At 45.2% G+C, this 16,256-nt stretch overlaps 1 protein-coding gene across 1 annotated transcript; it reads right to left on the minus strand.

The window, feature by feature from the left end:
* Positions 1 to 15,096: 15,096 nt before the first annotated feature.
* nppal (natriuretic peptide A-like) lies at positions 15,097 to 15,624 on the minus strand (the record flags this gene model as incomplete). Its single annotated transcript, XM_080533870.1, has 2 exons — positions 15,097 to 15,402; positions 15,541 to 15,624. The coding sequence occupies 2 exons, from the start codon at positions 15,622 to 15,624 to the stop codon at positions 15,097 to 15,099; spliced, it is 390 nt and encodes a 129-aa protein (XP_080389996.1).
* Between the last annotated feature and the right edge of the window lie 632 nt (positions 15,625 to 16,256).

Here is a 16,256-nt window from a genome sequence, read left to right on the forward strand (position 1 = left end):
GTTGTTTGTCTTCTTCTGTGATTACGAGTTGAATCTTTTTCTCCTTGTAGTTGGTTGTTTCTATACCTACCCCTCAGCAGCCGCGGTCTTTTATACTTTGGTCTGACACGCACAGTTATTCGAGGAATTGAAGTTGCATTCTGACACCTGATTATGGTTGTACTGCTGTCGGAAATGACTCCTTTTAAAGCTGTGTCTTCGTGGATATGGGCATACCCATGACATAGTTGCTTCTCTACGTTGTTGGAAAAAAACACATTCATAAATTGGCTTTGTTGACGCTGTAGGCCTAGGGGGAGATACTTAATGTGGGAGTTTTGCCAACGCTGAGCCACTGTCAGGCGCGGGGGACAACACACCTCTCGTCTTCAGTTGTTACTAAATTTGGCGGCATACGTGATGCAGCCTCCGAGTTCCCGAAACAAGTTGACCCACAATGACGTTGTGACCAAATGTTAAGACTATAATATACTGCAAACCGTACGTTGAAGTAGGTTTTACGCAATAACCATATACAATATCGGACATAGTTCTAACCTTTCCTTATGTATTTTCATAATTATCATGCATTTCAATGTTATTCTATATCTTATTCTATCATGTACGCCTAGCAATGTAATGGCAGTATAGAGGAGACTGGAGGTGGATCTAACACTTTTCACCTTTTGCTATAGAAAATGTGATGCAAACAACAGTTTACATCAGTCTGCTACAAATTGGTATAGATATTATCTCACTAAAACAAAGAGATAAAGTGTGACATCGTCTCAAATACAAGCAGTGAACAGTTAACCCACCTCTGGATTAGTTGTAACACTGCTTGGGGTAAAATGTTCATTGAGCATCTGAGCATTGAACACAATATGTTTATGTTTATTATTATGTGGCACTATTCTTAACCCAGAACCTATACCTTATGCAAATATTTTTCTAATGAAACAAAAATGTTTGTTCTTGTTACCCAACAAATAATTGAAACAAATCATTGTTATATTGTTTGTGTGTTTTCACACTTTACTTTGTAACTTACTCTCCAACTAAATGATTATCATCATTATATGAGTGTGTGTGTTTGTGTGTGTGTGTGTGTGTGTGTGTTCGATGTTATCCGGGCTGTGTCGCTGCAATCATCACGCAGTGACACACGTCCACGCAATCGAAATGACTGGGGCGACATGCGGCCTCGCCAGGGCCCTTTCGTCTGTTGGGAGTGTGGCCAAGCTGGCCATATCCGCAGGCGGTGCCCCAAGCTTGCTGGCGACCAGGGAAACGCCCCGGGTTCTGTATAGATGGGACGATACAGACCCCTGGCGCCGCATCCTATGCTGCCCCACCTCTGACAGGAGCCCAACAGCACAGACGGGGGAGTGGGGCTCCACTACCCCCAGAAGCGAATGACACCGCGGAGTGGGGATTTTTGTCATGTCCACATCACCCTGGCTGGGACTCCCTGTACGGCCCTTGTGGACACAGGCTCCACTGCAACACTGATGAGGCCCGACGTCGTTCCAGTGGGGACACAATTGGAGCCAACTGCTGTGCAGCTGCGAACAGTAACAGGTGAACTAGTCCCTATGCGGGGGAGAGGGAGGGTGGCTATAAATGTGGGAGGTCTGTCAGTGACATTTAGTGTATGGGTGGCAGATGTGCAGGACCCCTGTATACTGGGTCTGGACTTCCTACAGTTTGCTTGCTGTGTGCTGGACCTGGGGAAGGAATGTTAAAATGATATCCCCCTCGCTGGTCCCGAGACCACAACCACTGTCCGTGAAAGCCACAGACACACAATGTTATGGGTCCGACCCTCGGCTGAGGACAATGGCGCCCCACTCTCCCGCCCAAACCCCCCACCCCCCCCTTCACCCACCCCCTCGATGCTTGGTAGCCCATCAGTTGAGCCCCACACCCCCACTGGTGGACAGCCTCCATCTCCGGCAACACTTCCCTCTACAGGTTTGGGCCCCCTTCCCCCGACCCAGCCGTCCACAACGGAAAAGGTGGATAGACTGTCGGCAGTGAGAGAAATATGGAAACGTAACTGTGACACGTTGGAGCCCTGGCAACAAGAAGAGCTATGGCAGGTGTTGTCTGAATTTAAAGACATTTTCGCCCTGACAGAGGAGGAAGTGGGACTGACACATCTGGTGCAGCATGAGATAGACACCGGGGATGCTCGGCCCATCAAGATGCGTCCCCGCCGTCTTCCCATGGCATATCAGGCGGCTGTCGACAGTGCGATTGAGGAGATGCAGAGGGCAGGCATCATTGAACCCTCTGACAGTCCCTGGGCTTCGGGGGTTGTAATGGTCAACAAAAAAAAGAGCTAGAAAATGAGATTCTGTGTGGATTACAGACCGCTGAACAGCGTGACCAGGAAAGACTCGTATCCACTGCCCCGCATCGACGAGTCACTGGACTTGGTGTCCGGCTCATCCTGGTTCTCCTCACTAGACCTGCGCAGTGGCTATTGGCAGGTGCCCCTTAGCCCCGAGGCCAGGCCGAAGACCGCCTTCTGTACGGGCAGGGGGTTGTGGCAGTTCCGTGTCCTCAGATTTGGCCTGTGCAATGCCCCTGCCACGTTCGAAAGGCTGATGGAAGAGGTGCTGCTTGGCATCCCCCGCCAAGAATGCCTGGTCTACCTGGATGACATTCTGGCTCATGGGAGCTCCTTCCAGGCGACCTTGGGGACCCTGAGGCAGATACTGCAGAGGATAGCAGCAGCGGGTCTGAAGCTCCACCCTGACAAATGTTGCTTCATGAGGAGAGAAGTGGAGTTTTTGGGGCACAAGCTGGGGGCAGAAGGCATCAGCACAACGGATGAGAAGGTGCATGCAGTACAAGACTGGCCCACCCCCACTACCCCGCGAGAGCTAAAAAGCTTTCTGGGTTTGGCTTCATACTACAGAAGGTTTGTGCGAGGCTTCTCCTGCCTAGCCGCCCCCCTGTATCGCCTGCAGCAGAAGGACAGGGATTTCATCTGGACGCCGGAGTGTGAACAGGCCTTCAACTCTCTCAAGAAGGCGTTGACAGAGTCCCCCACTCTCACTCCCCCGAACCCCAACCTGCCATTTGTCCTGGACACGGACGCCAGCGACGTGGGCACAGGTGCGGTGCTGAGTCAGGTGGGGCCGGAGGGGGAGAGAGTTGTGGCGTATTTCAGCAAAACGTTCAACAAGGCAGAGCGCCGCTACTGCGTCACGCGTAGAGAGCTTCTGGCCATTGTGATGGCAATAAGCCACTTCAGATATTACCTCTGTGGCCTGCCCTTCACTGTCAGGACCGACCACTCAGCTCTCCAGTGGTTGATGTCCTTCAAGGAACCGGAGGGGCAGATCGCCCGCTGGCTGGAACAGCTGGCGTCCTACGACGTCACAGTGGTGTACAGGGCCGGCGCTCGCCACGCCAATGCCGATGCTCTGTCCCGACGCCCCTGTGCGCCAGCCGGGTGTCGCTACTGCGAGCGCAGAGAGGCACGTGAGAGAGAGCTCTGGGAGGAGGAGGGGATATGTCCCATGCACAAGGGGAGTGAGCCGGTCTGCAGAGAGATGCAGGTTATCGGCTCAGCGGAGTGGAGAGCACAGCAGGAGCAGGATACCGATTTACAACCGGTGCTGCAGTGGGTGGAGTCTGGACAGAAACCACCGTGGCCTGAGGTAGCAGGGAGCTCACCTGCAACTACGGGACTGTATGCAAAGTTTGAGACCCTGCGTGTGAGTGAGGGGGTGCTGCAAAGAGCCTGGAAAGAGCCAGCTACAGGAGAGAGCAAGTGGCAGGTGGTGGTCCCCCGAGCGCTGAGAGAGGCCGTGTTCCGAACCTCTCATGGAACCACAGGGGCTGGACATTTTGGAGTCTCCAAGACCCTTCGTCGCCTCCGTCAAGGGTTTTACTGGGGGCAGTTCCAAAGGGATGTTGCAGACTTTTGTCGCCGCTGTGACCTCTGTGCTGCGCACAAGGGTCCTCCGGATCAGTCCCACGCGCTGCTCCAGCAGCTGGTGGTGGGCGCTCCCATGGAGAGAGTAGCAGTGGATGTCATGGGCCCCTTTCCCCGCACGGACAAGGGCAATCGTTTTGTCCTAGTGGCCATGGACTATTTTACAAAATGGCCAGAGGCATACGCGTTGCCCAACCAAGAGGCAGAGACTGTGGCAGATGTTCTAGCAGAGGGCATGTTTGCCAGGTTTGGAGCAGCAGAGACCATCCACAGCGATCAAGGGAGGAACTTCGAGTCGCGGGTGTTCGCTGCTATGTGTGAGCGTCTGGGCATGCACAAGACCCGGACCACACCCTTACATCCCCAGAGCGATGGACTCGTGGAAAGGTTCAATAGGACCTTAGCACAGCAGCTCGCCATCCTCACCGCAGAACACCAGCGTGACTGGGATATGCATATTCCCCTCGTCCTCATGGCCTACAGATCTGCTGTGCAGGACTCCACCTCCTGCACACCTGCCCTGCTCATGTTGGAGAGAGAACTACGGACGCCGGCAGAGATGGCTTTTGGCAAATCCCCGGACACTCCGACTGTTCCCCCGGGGCGGGAGTACGCCAGAAGACTCCAAGACAGGATGGAGTCAGCTCACAGCTTTTCTCGCAATCAGCTGGAGAAAGCGGGTATGAGACAGAAGAGAAACTATGACGTGAGGGCCAAAGGAAAGCACTTCCAGGCTGGGGACCTGGTGTGGGTGTATAGTCCACGGAGAAAGAGGGGCCGATGCCCGAAGTTGGACTGTCACTGGGTGGGGCCCTGTAAGGTACTGGAGAGGGTGGGGGAGGTAGTGTACAGGGTCCAGCTACCACCCAGGGGAAGACGGGTGGCACTTCACAGAGACAGGTTAGCCCCATACAGAGGGGACTCTCTTCCCCCCTCAGCATCCTGAGCCACCGACACCCTCCCGGAGAGACAGGGACACTAATGACACGCCCAGGCCAAGGAGAACGGGCCTTAGAACAGCAGTGGGCGGACTTCCGGTGGCGCGCGAACAGAGATGGCAGCCTGATAACAGAGCTCCGGTGTCAGCCTTAAATTACCCCTAATTCAAGATATTTTATGCACTCGAATTGATATATATCAACGTAATGATGGAGGGGGACAAATATAAGAGAAAGGGTACTGGGGTTCGAAAGCCATCTGAGAGAATAACTGAGAAAGACGGAGCAGCTAGCAACAGAGCTAACGTTACCCCGACGGAACAAGATGGAGGCTTGAGAGAGAATGAAACGCTGGACTCGATTCGTAAAGTGGTGAGCGAAGTCGTGAATGCGGGTATGACAACTTGGCAAGCTGAATTGAAAAAGGACTTTTCCGAATTCCTCACGGATTTCCGAGAGGACATTAAGAAACAAATGGATGAACTCACGACAGGAGTGAACCAGCAAATCCAAGACGTGATAGGCCGAGTGGAGGGGGCGGAGGAGCGCGTGGGGCAGATGGAGGACGGTGTGGCTGAAATGGAGCGGTGGGACATTGGTGTCAAGGATGCCCTCACCCAGTTACTTGGTAATCAGCGGGCGTTGCAAGATAAAGTGTCTGACTTGGAAGGGAGGTCTAGACGCAACAACATCAGGATCTACGGCATCCCAGAGGACTCGGAGGGTACCTCCGTAGCAGCGTTTGTTGAAAAACTGATAAAGTCAGAATTGGGAGGTGATCTTGACTGTGACCTGGGGATAGAGCGTGCCCACCGTGCCTTGGCGCCCAGACCACCCGGAGGAGCTCCACCGCGATCCATGGTCATCAAGTTCCTCCAGTTTACAGTGAAAGAAAAGGTCCTCTATACCGCCTGGAAAAAGCAACCCACTTACCAAAACAAACGTGTTTTTTTCGACCATGATTATGCGACGGACGTGCAGAACAAAAGGAAGGAATATATACCCATCAAGAAGGCGCTTAAGGAGAGGGGAATACGCTTCCAGACCCCGCTGGCTAGAATGCGTGTCTTTTTTGATACAGGCACCGTCATGTATAACAGCGCGACACAAGCAGCAGAGGACCTGCGGAGACGGGGATTCATCTTGGACGGAGCTGTTCGCGGGACCAAGGACAAGGGCATAACGGAGGAAACGCTGACTCGACTTCTACCGTGGGAAACAACCGAGCCCCGGAGGGGTGGAGCCCAGAACCAACATCAGCAGCAAGTCCGGGAGAGATTGAAGCAGTTTCGTCGGGGCGATGTGGATTCTACAGCAGATAATGAGTGAGTGATTCACTTCAGCCCAGAGACTCTTATTATTATTTTTTCAAGATGTTAACATAGGCTGACACCGACAGTTCATAGACAGTCACTAGACTCTTTTTTTTCCTTCAGCCTATTCGGTCATTGACCAAGAGCCACATCCTTTTTATTTTTTATTTTTGCAACAGAGGGGCCCCACTTAGTGGCCAGCACCCCTCATTACCAAAGGTGATATGTCACCTTTTCCTTCGGAAGTCCAGTTCAGTGTTCAGTACTATTTTTGTGTATTTCATTGTTCATTGTTCATTTTTCAGTACTATGTTTGTGTATTTCATTTACAACTGTTTACTGTAGCGACTGGGAAGCTTTTCATGTACATGATGGAAATATCACATGTTATAACCTAAATGCAAGATATAAGAATAGTTTCTTTTAACGTTAATGGTTTACTTAACCCGATAAAAAGAAGGAAGATCCTAACAAAATTAAAGAAAGATAGAATACAAATAGCATACCTACAGGAATCCCACCTTACCAATACAGAGCATGCCAAATTGAATAAACTGGGTTTTAAATATGTATATTCATCCTCATACGAACCAGGTCATAGGAGGGGTGTAGCCATACTGTTATCAAATACAGTGACCTATGAACACATATCAGAGTTTAAAGATAAAGATGGTAGGTTTATAATGATAATAGGGAAAATAGAGGGAACCCTAGTGAGTTTACTGAATGTATATGCTCCTCCTGGTAGTGACTGGACGTTTTATAGACAGATATTTGATTTAATGGCCACAAAATCTCAGGGAATCTTAATCTGTGGGGGGGACTTTAATGTTCGTTTAAACCCAAGATTGGATGCATCTAGCGGTAATCCAGAGTCAAAACCTATAAGTAGGAAGATAAAAGCATTAATGAAGGAATTGGGAATCATAGATGTTTGGAGAGAATTGTATCCATCCAGCCGGGACTACACCCACTACTCCTCCCCCCATGCCGTATACTCAAGGATAGATTATTTTTTAATTTACAATAGAGACCTACATAGAATAAGTCAATGTGACATAGGACCGATTGCCCTCTCTGATCATAGCCCTATTTACATGTCTGTGTGTCTCAATAGAAAGCCAAGGTCTACAATATGGAGGCTGAATTCAAGTATCCTGAATAACCCAGAGACAAGGGAGGCCATGAAGACTGAAATTAGAACATATCTTGAAATAAACGATAACGGGGAAGTGGCTCCGAATATGCTCTGGGATGCACTTAAAGCAGTAATGAGGGGTAACATCATCGCCACTACTTCACTTATAAAAAAACTTAGAGGACAAAGACTGCATGACCTGGAAATTAAATTAAAACATCTACAAAGACAACACAGTAACAATTTGGATAACAGGGTAAAACAAGAAATGAAAGACATAAGGAACGAGATAAATGAAATAGGCAATCAGGACATACAAAAAAAACTATTATTTACAAAACAAAGATACTATGAAGTAGGTGGGAAATCATTGAAACTCTTATCATATAGACTAAGAAAACAACAAGCAGATAATGCAATCTATAAAATAAGGAACCCCGAATCCGGAGCGATAGAATGTAAGCTAGACAAAATTCAACAGAGTTTCGAAAAGTTCTATAAAACACTATATTCCCAACCACAAGTGGACAACAACCTACAGATTGAGTCATTCCTAGCCTCTCTTGATTTACCCTCTGTCACTAATGAACAAAATAAAGACTTGGTAGCCGAAATAACAATAGAGGAATTACAATCAGCAATTTCGAGATTGAAGGCAAACAAATCCCCGGGTTCAGATGGTTTCACTGCTGAATGGTACAGATCATTTAGAGAACAATTAGCTCCAACATTACTGAAGGCATTTAATTGGGTACTACAGAAAAGGGAAATTCCACCCTCGTGGAGGGAAGCAATAATTTCAGTCATACCGAAGGAAGGGAAAGACAAACTAGATTGTAATAGCTATCGCCCTATCAGTGTTCTCCAGCTCGATTATCGACTGTTTACATCAATACTATCCAGAAGAATAGATAGGATTCTACCTAAACTCATTCATTTAGATCAGACAGGATTCATTAGACAACGGCAAACACAAGACAACATTAGAAGGTCATTGCACATTATCAGACATATCACACAACACGGAATAGAGGCAGCTCTTGTAAGTTTGGACGCTGAGAAAGCTTTCGATTCAGTTAGTTGGACCTTTTTATACAAGGTACTATCGAGATTCGGCTTTCATGAGTCTATTATTGCAACTTTCCAAGCATTATATGATAGCCCATCCGCAAGGATCAAAATTAATGGTGCCCTATCGGGATCCTTCACTCTGGAACGTGGAACCAGGCAGGGATGTCCCGCTTCCCCACTCCTATTCAGCCTTTTTATTGAGCCTTTGAGCCAATGGATAAGGCAAAATGTTGAAATTAAGGGAATAGACATGGCAGCTGGTGAGCATAAACTTGGTCTTTTTGCGGATGACGTCCTGGTATATCTAACACAGCCCACACAGACAATCCCAAAATTGATGGGTTTATTAAAGGAATATGGGACACTTTCAGGTTACAAACTAAATATTCAGAAGACCCAGGTACTAACACTTAACTATGACCCACCCAACGATATTAGAGGGAAATATAACCTGAAATGGGATGCAGATTCAATCAAATACCTAGGTGTTAACCTGCCAAAAGATGTCTCAAAATTATCTGATCTTAATTATGGCCCTTTGAATGTAAAACTAAAATCAGATGTACTACGGTGGAGTCTCATTCCCTTCTTGAGTTTGAGCTCTAGGGTGGAGTCTGTTAAGATGAACATCCTACCAAGGTTACTGTATTTATTCCAGACTCTTCCAGTGGAGATACCTGCTAAGCAATTTATAGAATGGGACAAATTAATATCTAGATATTTATGGCAAGGGAAAAAACCCAGAATCAGATACAAAACTCTACAGTTAAGAAAAGAAAACGGGGGATTTGGCCTTCCTTGTTTACGAGAATACTATTGCGCAGCTCAATTAAGGCCTGTAGTGTGTTGGTGTACTCCATCATACTCTGCAAGATGGAAGGAAATTGAGAGTGCAATGACAGAAGGGGTTCAAATAGCAGCGATAGTTGCAGATAGTGAATTAATAAACAACATGACAAATAAAAATAATCCCTGGATTAACGTGGCTTTGAAGATTTGGCAGGAGACAGTAAAACTGTGTGGTATAAAGGACTCACTTAAAATGCTAAGATGGTGTGCATATGACACAGACTTCCCTCCAAACAAAACAGATGCTAGATTTAAAGTCTGGGTTGGAAAAGGCCTTTCGAACTATTTAACTTTTGTCCACAAGGGGGCATTCCATAGCTTTGAATCGCTACAGAGAAAACATGGTTTGGAACAAAATGATTTCTATAGGTATCTCCAGGTCCGACACCATTTCAATCAGAATTTAGGGGGAGTATCAGAAGAGGGGGTAACAGGAATTATGGAAGTATTTACATCAGCAAGCAAATCATTGATATGCAACAAGGTGGTATCTAGACTATACAATGGCTTCCGCCAGATCAATCTCAAAACAGTCAATACAATATATATTAAAGAGAAATGGGAGAAAGAGGGTAATTTTACTATTTCTGGGGAGGATTGGGACAGATTATGTAAACTACAATGGGAAACGACATGCTCAAATACGTGGCGAGAATTTAGTTGGAAAAACCTTACAAGGTTTTTTATCACCCCCCTACAAAAACGACATCAGGGGACGGGTGTAGCGTGTTGGAGATCCTGTGGACTGAATGAAGCCAATCACTACCATGTATTCTGGGAATGCCCAAATCTAGTCCCATTTTGGCGGGCGATACACAATAATCTGGAAGCTATTTTTGAAATTAACATCCCCTTCAAATGTGACACCTTATACCTGGGAAACATCTCATTCGAAAATTGGGACAATAACGACAGAAAATTGATATTGATACTTCTGGTAGCAAGTAAAAAGGCTATCACAAGAAAATGGTTAAAGCCAGACGTACCCACAGTGGATGAATGGATAGATATAATTCATGATATATATGTAATGGAAAAGATGTCATACTCCCTTAGAATTCAGGTAGAAAAATTCTATCGGATCTGGACGAAATGGACTGGATATGTTAAACCTGTAAGGTCAGATTTCTGTTGAATTGTTAAAAGAACATGAGAGGGTGATGTAATTGTGTTTATTTTCTTGAATCATTTTCTATTCTAATCAATCATATGTAAGAGAAAAGCTCCCAAAGTTCACTCGCTATTGTTTTTCTTTTTTCTTTGTTTGTTTTTGTTTTCGTTTTGTCTTGTCTTTACTTTACTTAATAGAAAAAAAGAAAAAAAGACTTTGGTCATAGGAACTGAGTTGATTGTGATATGTTGAATGTAATGACGATTGTTGTAACCAATGACCATTGACAATAAAAAGAAAATTTCAAAAAAAAAAAAGAACAGCAGTGGGCAGGAGCCCCAGTACCCCTGAACCCAATTCCCCAGATTCACTGCCTATGTCCCCCATTGATACCCCCCCCATTGATACCCCCCATTTCCCCTATTCACCACCCCAAGTCCCTGCCATGCAGCAGGGTAGTCCCACTCAACGGGCGGAGCCGCCTGTGTCACTACCAGGACAATGACCTCCGAGACTGAGACGGGCCCCGGGTCACCTCAGAGACTTTGTTTGGCCCTCGGGGCGAGAGCCTTTGTAAGGGGGGAGCAGTGTAGCAACCCTGTTCATTAATGTTCATTAATGCTTGAGTTCATGTTCATGTTCGCACTGTTACTGTGTTGTGTGTGTGGGGGGGGGGGGGGGCGCGTGCTGTGTTGTGGTTGTTGTTGAGACCGTTGGAAGAGAGAGCTCCGGTGAACTAAGAAAGTTGTGTATGAGATAGTTAACAATTAAACGCACAGATTACATGAGATAAGCTATCTGTCATTATTCCAACCACTGTCCAAGTCGGGACGTTACAATAGGATACTGTCCACGTTGTGTAACGTTTGACTTGTGATTTTCACATTTGGGTCTCAATCTCTGCATTTCAAGTCCAACAGCCTTCAATTTGTTTTATTGTCATATTACATTATGACAAAAACAATAATGGATCATATTCAGTCTCATATTTTGACATTTAGAACTAACACAGTTAGCAGACAATTGTTGGCCATATGGTCGTCTAGACTAGATTACTGCAACGCCCTCCTATCGGGCCTACCAAAAAAAGGGATTAGTCGACTGCAAATGGTACAGAATGGAGAGCACATATCACAGTCTTGAAATCGCTGCACTGGCTCCCTGTTAGTTTTAGAATAGATTTCAAGATTATTTTATTAGTCCATAAGTCACTCCACAGCCATGCACCCGGATACATCATGGACATGCTTGTGACCAGGTAGGCCCATGAGGTCCACTGGCACTGAACTCTGGTCCCAGAAGCCAGGACCAATAGATATGGAGAGACAGCTTTCAGTATATATTTGTATGCTCCCAGACTCTGGAACACCATACCAGAGAGCCGGAGATTGGCCAAAACTCTGAAAACGTTTAAGCAAGACCTCAAAACTTACTTAGTTTCGCCTTTTAAATGTCTGTGCTATTGTTGTTTTATCTTCTTTGTTATGAAAGAAGATAAAACAACAATAGCACAGTTATGTGAACCACATTGTGTCACATTTTTGTGGGAAATGCGCTATACAAATAAAGTTTGATTTGATTTGATTTGATTAGTACCGCTACAAACATCTAACTTTGAACATGTCCTAAAACGACTTTGCTTACAAGTCTTGTATCACTTACCAGTAGCCTGGCAGACGAGACAGTGAAACCAATTAACAAATTATAAGTATTAATATTTGCATAATTATGGCCGACTAAGCCTCATTTGCATATTTCATTAATTATGGTGATGATTAATTTGCATGTAGCGTGGTCACTTTTTGAGGTGGGAATTTGAAGACGTTTTTGTTGTGTTTTTCACAAAATTCAAAATCTATAAAATCTTATTCAAAGTTAGTGTGTATTGAGACAGTGCCATAGAGATGTGTGCCAAATTTTAAGTTAACCCTTGCGCCATTAATTGCCGCTTGCCGCTATGAATTTGATTGCTCTCATTGTTCTATGATCGTACAAACCATAGCCTAATGTCATGCATTCAGAAATATGATTCAATAGTTGATAGTTATCAGAAGAAAGCAAAGCACTCTATATCTAAATCATGTTTATTGCAAATATCATTTCATAACATCATCAAACATAAAAATCGATTTCAAGTGAATAATACAGACATTCATCACTTCATTCGTCAATCTTGGTTATGTTTGATCTTTCTGAAAAGCAAAGATAAAATAAGATTATATTGTTGTCATAGACCAAGACCAAGATTACAACGAATTATCACTTAGGTCTAGGCCTACATTAAGGCACACAATGATATTTTTCTTCATGTTTTAATCTAGAAATGTTTTAGCCTATTTTCACTTATCAACAGTTATATTTCATTTGATCATTCATTTATTGAAAAACCAAAATACATTCTTCATACTGTCGACCAAGATCCTGAGAAATTAGTTCGGGAGTGGTCGGCGGGTTCGGACAGGTCACCTGTACAGTTCTGTGATGTCCATGAACAGATTTCTCAGTTCCCAAATATCCTCTTCTTGGTACCGATAACAGAAATTAATCAGTAATTCTAAAAGGCTGTGCTGTTATGTCAACTTAGGCTACTTCCACCAATCCGTTATGAATGTACGCATTGAATTGAACATTTAACCATTGAGTTTAAAATATGTTATATAGTATTTACCTATTAAATGTTGTGATGGTATACCGATGCATGCACCGATGCCGTGATCTTACAACAACGTTTATGGTTTATCTTTCATTGAGGTATATAGCCTAGGCCGTGCGTAAAATCATACGCATAGCCTATTTTTGCCACAAATAATTGACTGTTGCTAATGCTATTATTATCTTTCAGAGTGGCTTCATTGTGCTGATTAGTTTTAATAGGCACTGCACAGAAAACAAAACTTCCCTTAAATACAGTAGGTAACCCACCGGTCTTGATGTTATTACATTCAAGTCCGCTCCAGGAGCCGATTCTCTCAATCCTGTTACCAAAGCAACTGCTGAACAATTTGGCCGTCCTGGTCAACCCAATAAGGTCTTTCAACCGTGAATCGACTGGGCTTTCGGGGACAGGTCTCAGAGGTCTGTAGGACATAATCATTCTTTCTCCTTGCCCCCGGATCGGCCCAGGTGAATTGACAATGTCCTCCCCATCGGCTGCGTCGACGTCCTCAGACTCCGGTGGATAAACGTCATTTTCCTCATTCACGATCAATTTGTCCTCGAGGCTCTGGATCAGATCCTATAGGCGAATACATGGGACGTAATTCACATCGTTTTTAAACAAACTACTTTTAAAGTAATCTTAGAAAGTATTCTTATTATATGTAGTTTACAATTAGGTAAATTAACATTATAACACGTGTGCCAGAGAGTTGGGAGATATGTAGCGTATAAACTTGTTCAAATAGAAGTGCAGTGTCTTACCTTCAAATTGTCCAACTCATGGACCGTATAATGGCTTACATAGGGATTCCCTTTGATTAAACCGTGCGTGGTCATTAAAACGATATATCCAAGAAAAATATCAAACTTCCGATACACCTGAACTTTTTGGTCTGTCTCAGATATCCCGTTCCGTGTTTTGATAATGATAATGACTAGGGTCCCTTTTATATAGACCTCCGTGCCTCGGTTTGCTGTAATCGGGGTGCGATGTTACCACAGTATCCATCTTGACATTCCATAACCTTCAAAGAGATAACGGGGCTGGCTGGTGCGGCCCAAACCAACTGCCTTTTAAGATAATATGTGTTTGGGTCTGCATAGGCTTATGCGCACTGGAATCACCTTCCACAGTTAATACATATTGAGATGTTCGTGTAGTTATTGTGAATGATATGAGGAAAGATGAAGAAGAAGAAGAAGAAGAAGGTGTTTTAGGGACTGATATGTCATGATGACGAGGGTGGGGAGAACGTTATGTTTCATTGAGGTCATATCAACATGCTGGTTTCGGCTATAGAGGCCTGTTGTCCATAGCCCAATGGCCGGTAGAGATGTAAGACGCATGGGTGCGTAAAGGTCCCTTGTCTGCTCTAAACCTCTCAGTAAACTGCTGAGTTGACAGGTGTTGTAGTATGACACTGTAGCCTATGTATGTAGTATGTGATTGCTTCTTCATCAATATGTCCAACAATAAGTCCAACAAACGGACATTGAGTGTTGACCAGTGAGGACCAGAGAGGATGCTATTTTGTATGTGTATGTCGATCAGGATTGGTACCGCAAAAAACACAGTAAAAGCTCATCACTAATGTATTTTATTACACAAAATGTATATATATATGTAGGCTATTTCGCTGCAATACCATCAATAAAATAAATAGATAAATTAACCAACAACATAGCAAGAGCCCAACATCATTTGAAAATGAAAATTATTATGTACAGTTTTAAATAAGAACCAACAAAAGCAAACGACAAACTTAAATAATCTCATCACAAACGCCATTGTAAACTCTCAGGCAATACATTCTGAGTGGGAGAGGTAGCCTACATCCTTTCCGAACAGTTCAAGTAAGGGTCGTTTCTTGTGCTCTGATCGACATACATCAATACCTGTTGAAACAACAGAAACCTTCCATCAGAAACCATTTTATTATTGCACCCCATTCATCAACAGAGTTAATTTGACAGGACATGTTCTTTTGTTACATAATAAGTCGTTCGCACGAATACATATCACAGTCCCTGTGTTGGTTTAAAGGTTTAATTGACGCAGGTAGAATGGTATCTTACCATTATGTCCTTCAGCATCCCAGACCGCTGAAGGAGCCGATGCGCTCGAGGCGGACGCCGAAGCAGCTCCTCATCCCGCCTTTCTTGAAGCGGCTCCACGAGCGCTTGGAGGACGTCATAACGTCCATGAGGAGACGAGCGAGCGCGTTCTCTTTTCCCTCCAGCTCGGAGTTGCTCGGGTCCGAGTCCCAGGCACGCGCCTCTGCTGCCCCATCGAACGCCGTCTTCTCCGTGTTCAGGTCTCTCCCCTCCACCTCCGTCTCCTCCGACGCGTAATAGGGCGTGTTGCTTGCCTCCTCCAGAAACTGCTTCAAGCTCTGGCGGAAATAAAAACATAACTCAGTTAGCCGCCAATGAAAGCCACTTCAAATGTGCCTTATTGAGCATAAATCGTTGTGGTATAAGAGGCGTTGATGCACAAATGGAGTGGAGTGACGCATGGCGCATCCACTTACCTGCAGGTTAGACAGGGGTTTGGCTTCTGCCAAGTTTAGAATTAAAAGGGCCGATAAACAGCAAAACTGGATATTTGCAATCATTTTCTTCTGTAGTGTGTTGTCTCTTTTCTTGTCCTGCAAGATAGACCAAATTGCGCGACTGAATCTGTTCCCTGGCTGTCCTCCTTTGGCAGCTGTTCGTCGACAGGTGCGCCTATATAGGTCCTGATGTCGCAACGGAGACCCAAGAAAAAATGAACCGTGACTAATCTTGAGAGGTGACGACAGCTCCGTGGGCGTGTGGTTAATTCGACTGAAAGCTCCACCTCAATTGACATGTGCTGAAAACGATGACGCAGAGACAGTCCTACCCAATTAGCCCGTGGCCACACGGGCTACTTCAGAGTTCACGTTTCAGGTGGCTAGGCGGCTGGGGATCAATTGAGATGGGTCTTGCCAGGCGATGCTGGTGTGTGATGTTGACAACCACAACCACAGAACAAACAACTGTATGAGGCAGAGTATGCTCTCCTCCGTTCCAGGACATAGTTACACTTGTTTATGTTAAGCAATTGTTACCTAGTTCCTTAAATAAGTGAAAGGTATTGAAAAACATTTACTATTTGGGGCCTTTGTTTGTGTGTGCGTGTGAGTGCCTGTGTTTGTGTGTGTGTGTGTGTGTGTGTGTGTGTGTGTGTGTGTGTGTGTGTGTGTTGTGTGTGTGTGTGTGTGTG

This window comes from Nansenia antarctica (assembly GCF_963989245.1).
Source record: "Nansenia antarctica genome assembly, chromosome: 6".
NCBI classification, from domain to species: domain Eukaryota; kingdom Metazoa; phylum Chordata; class Actinopteri; order Argentiniformes; family Microstomatidae; genus Nansenia; species Nansenia antarctica.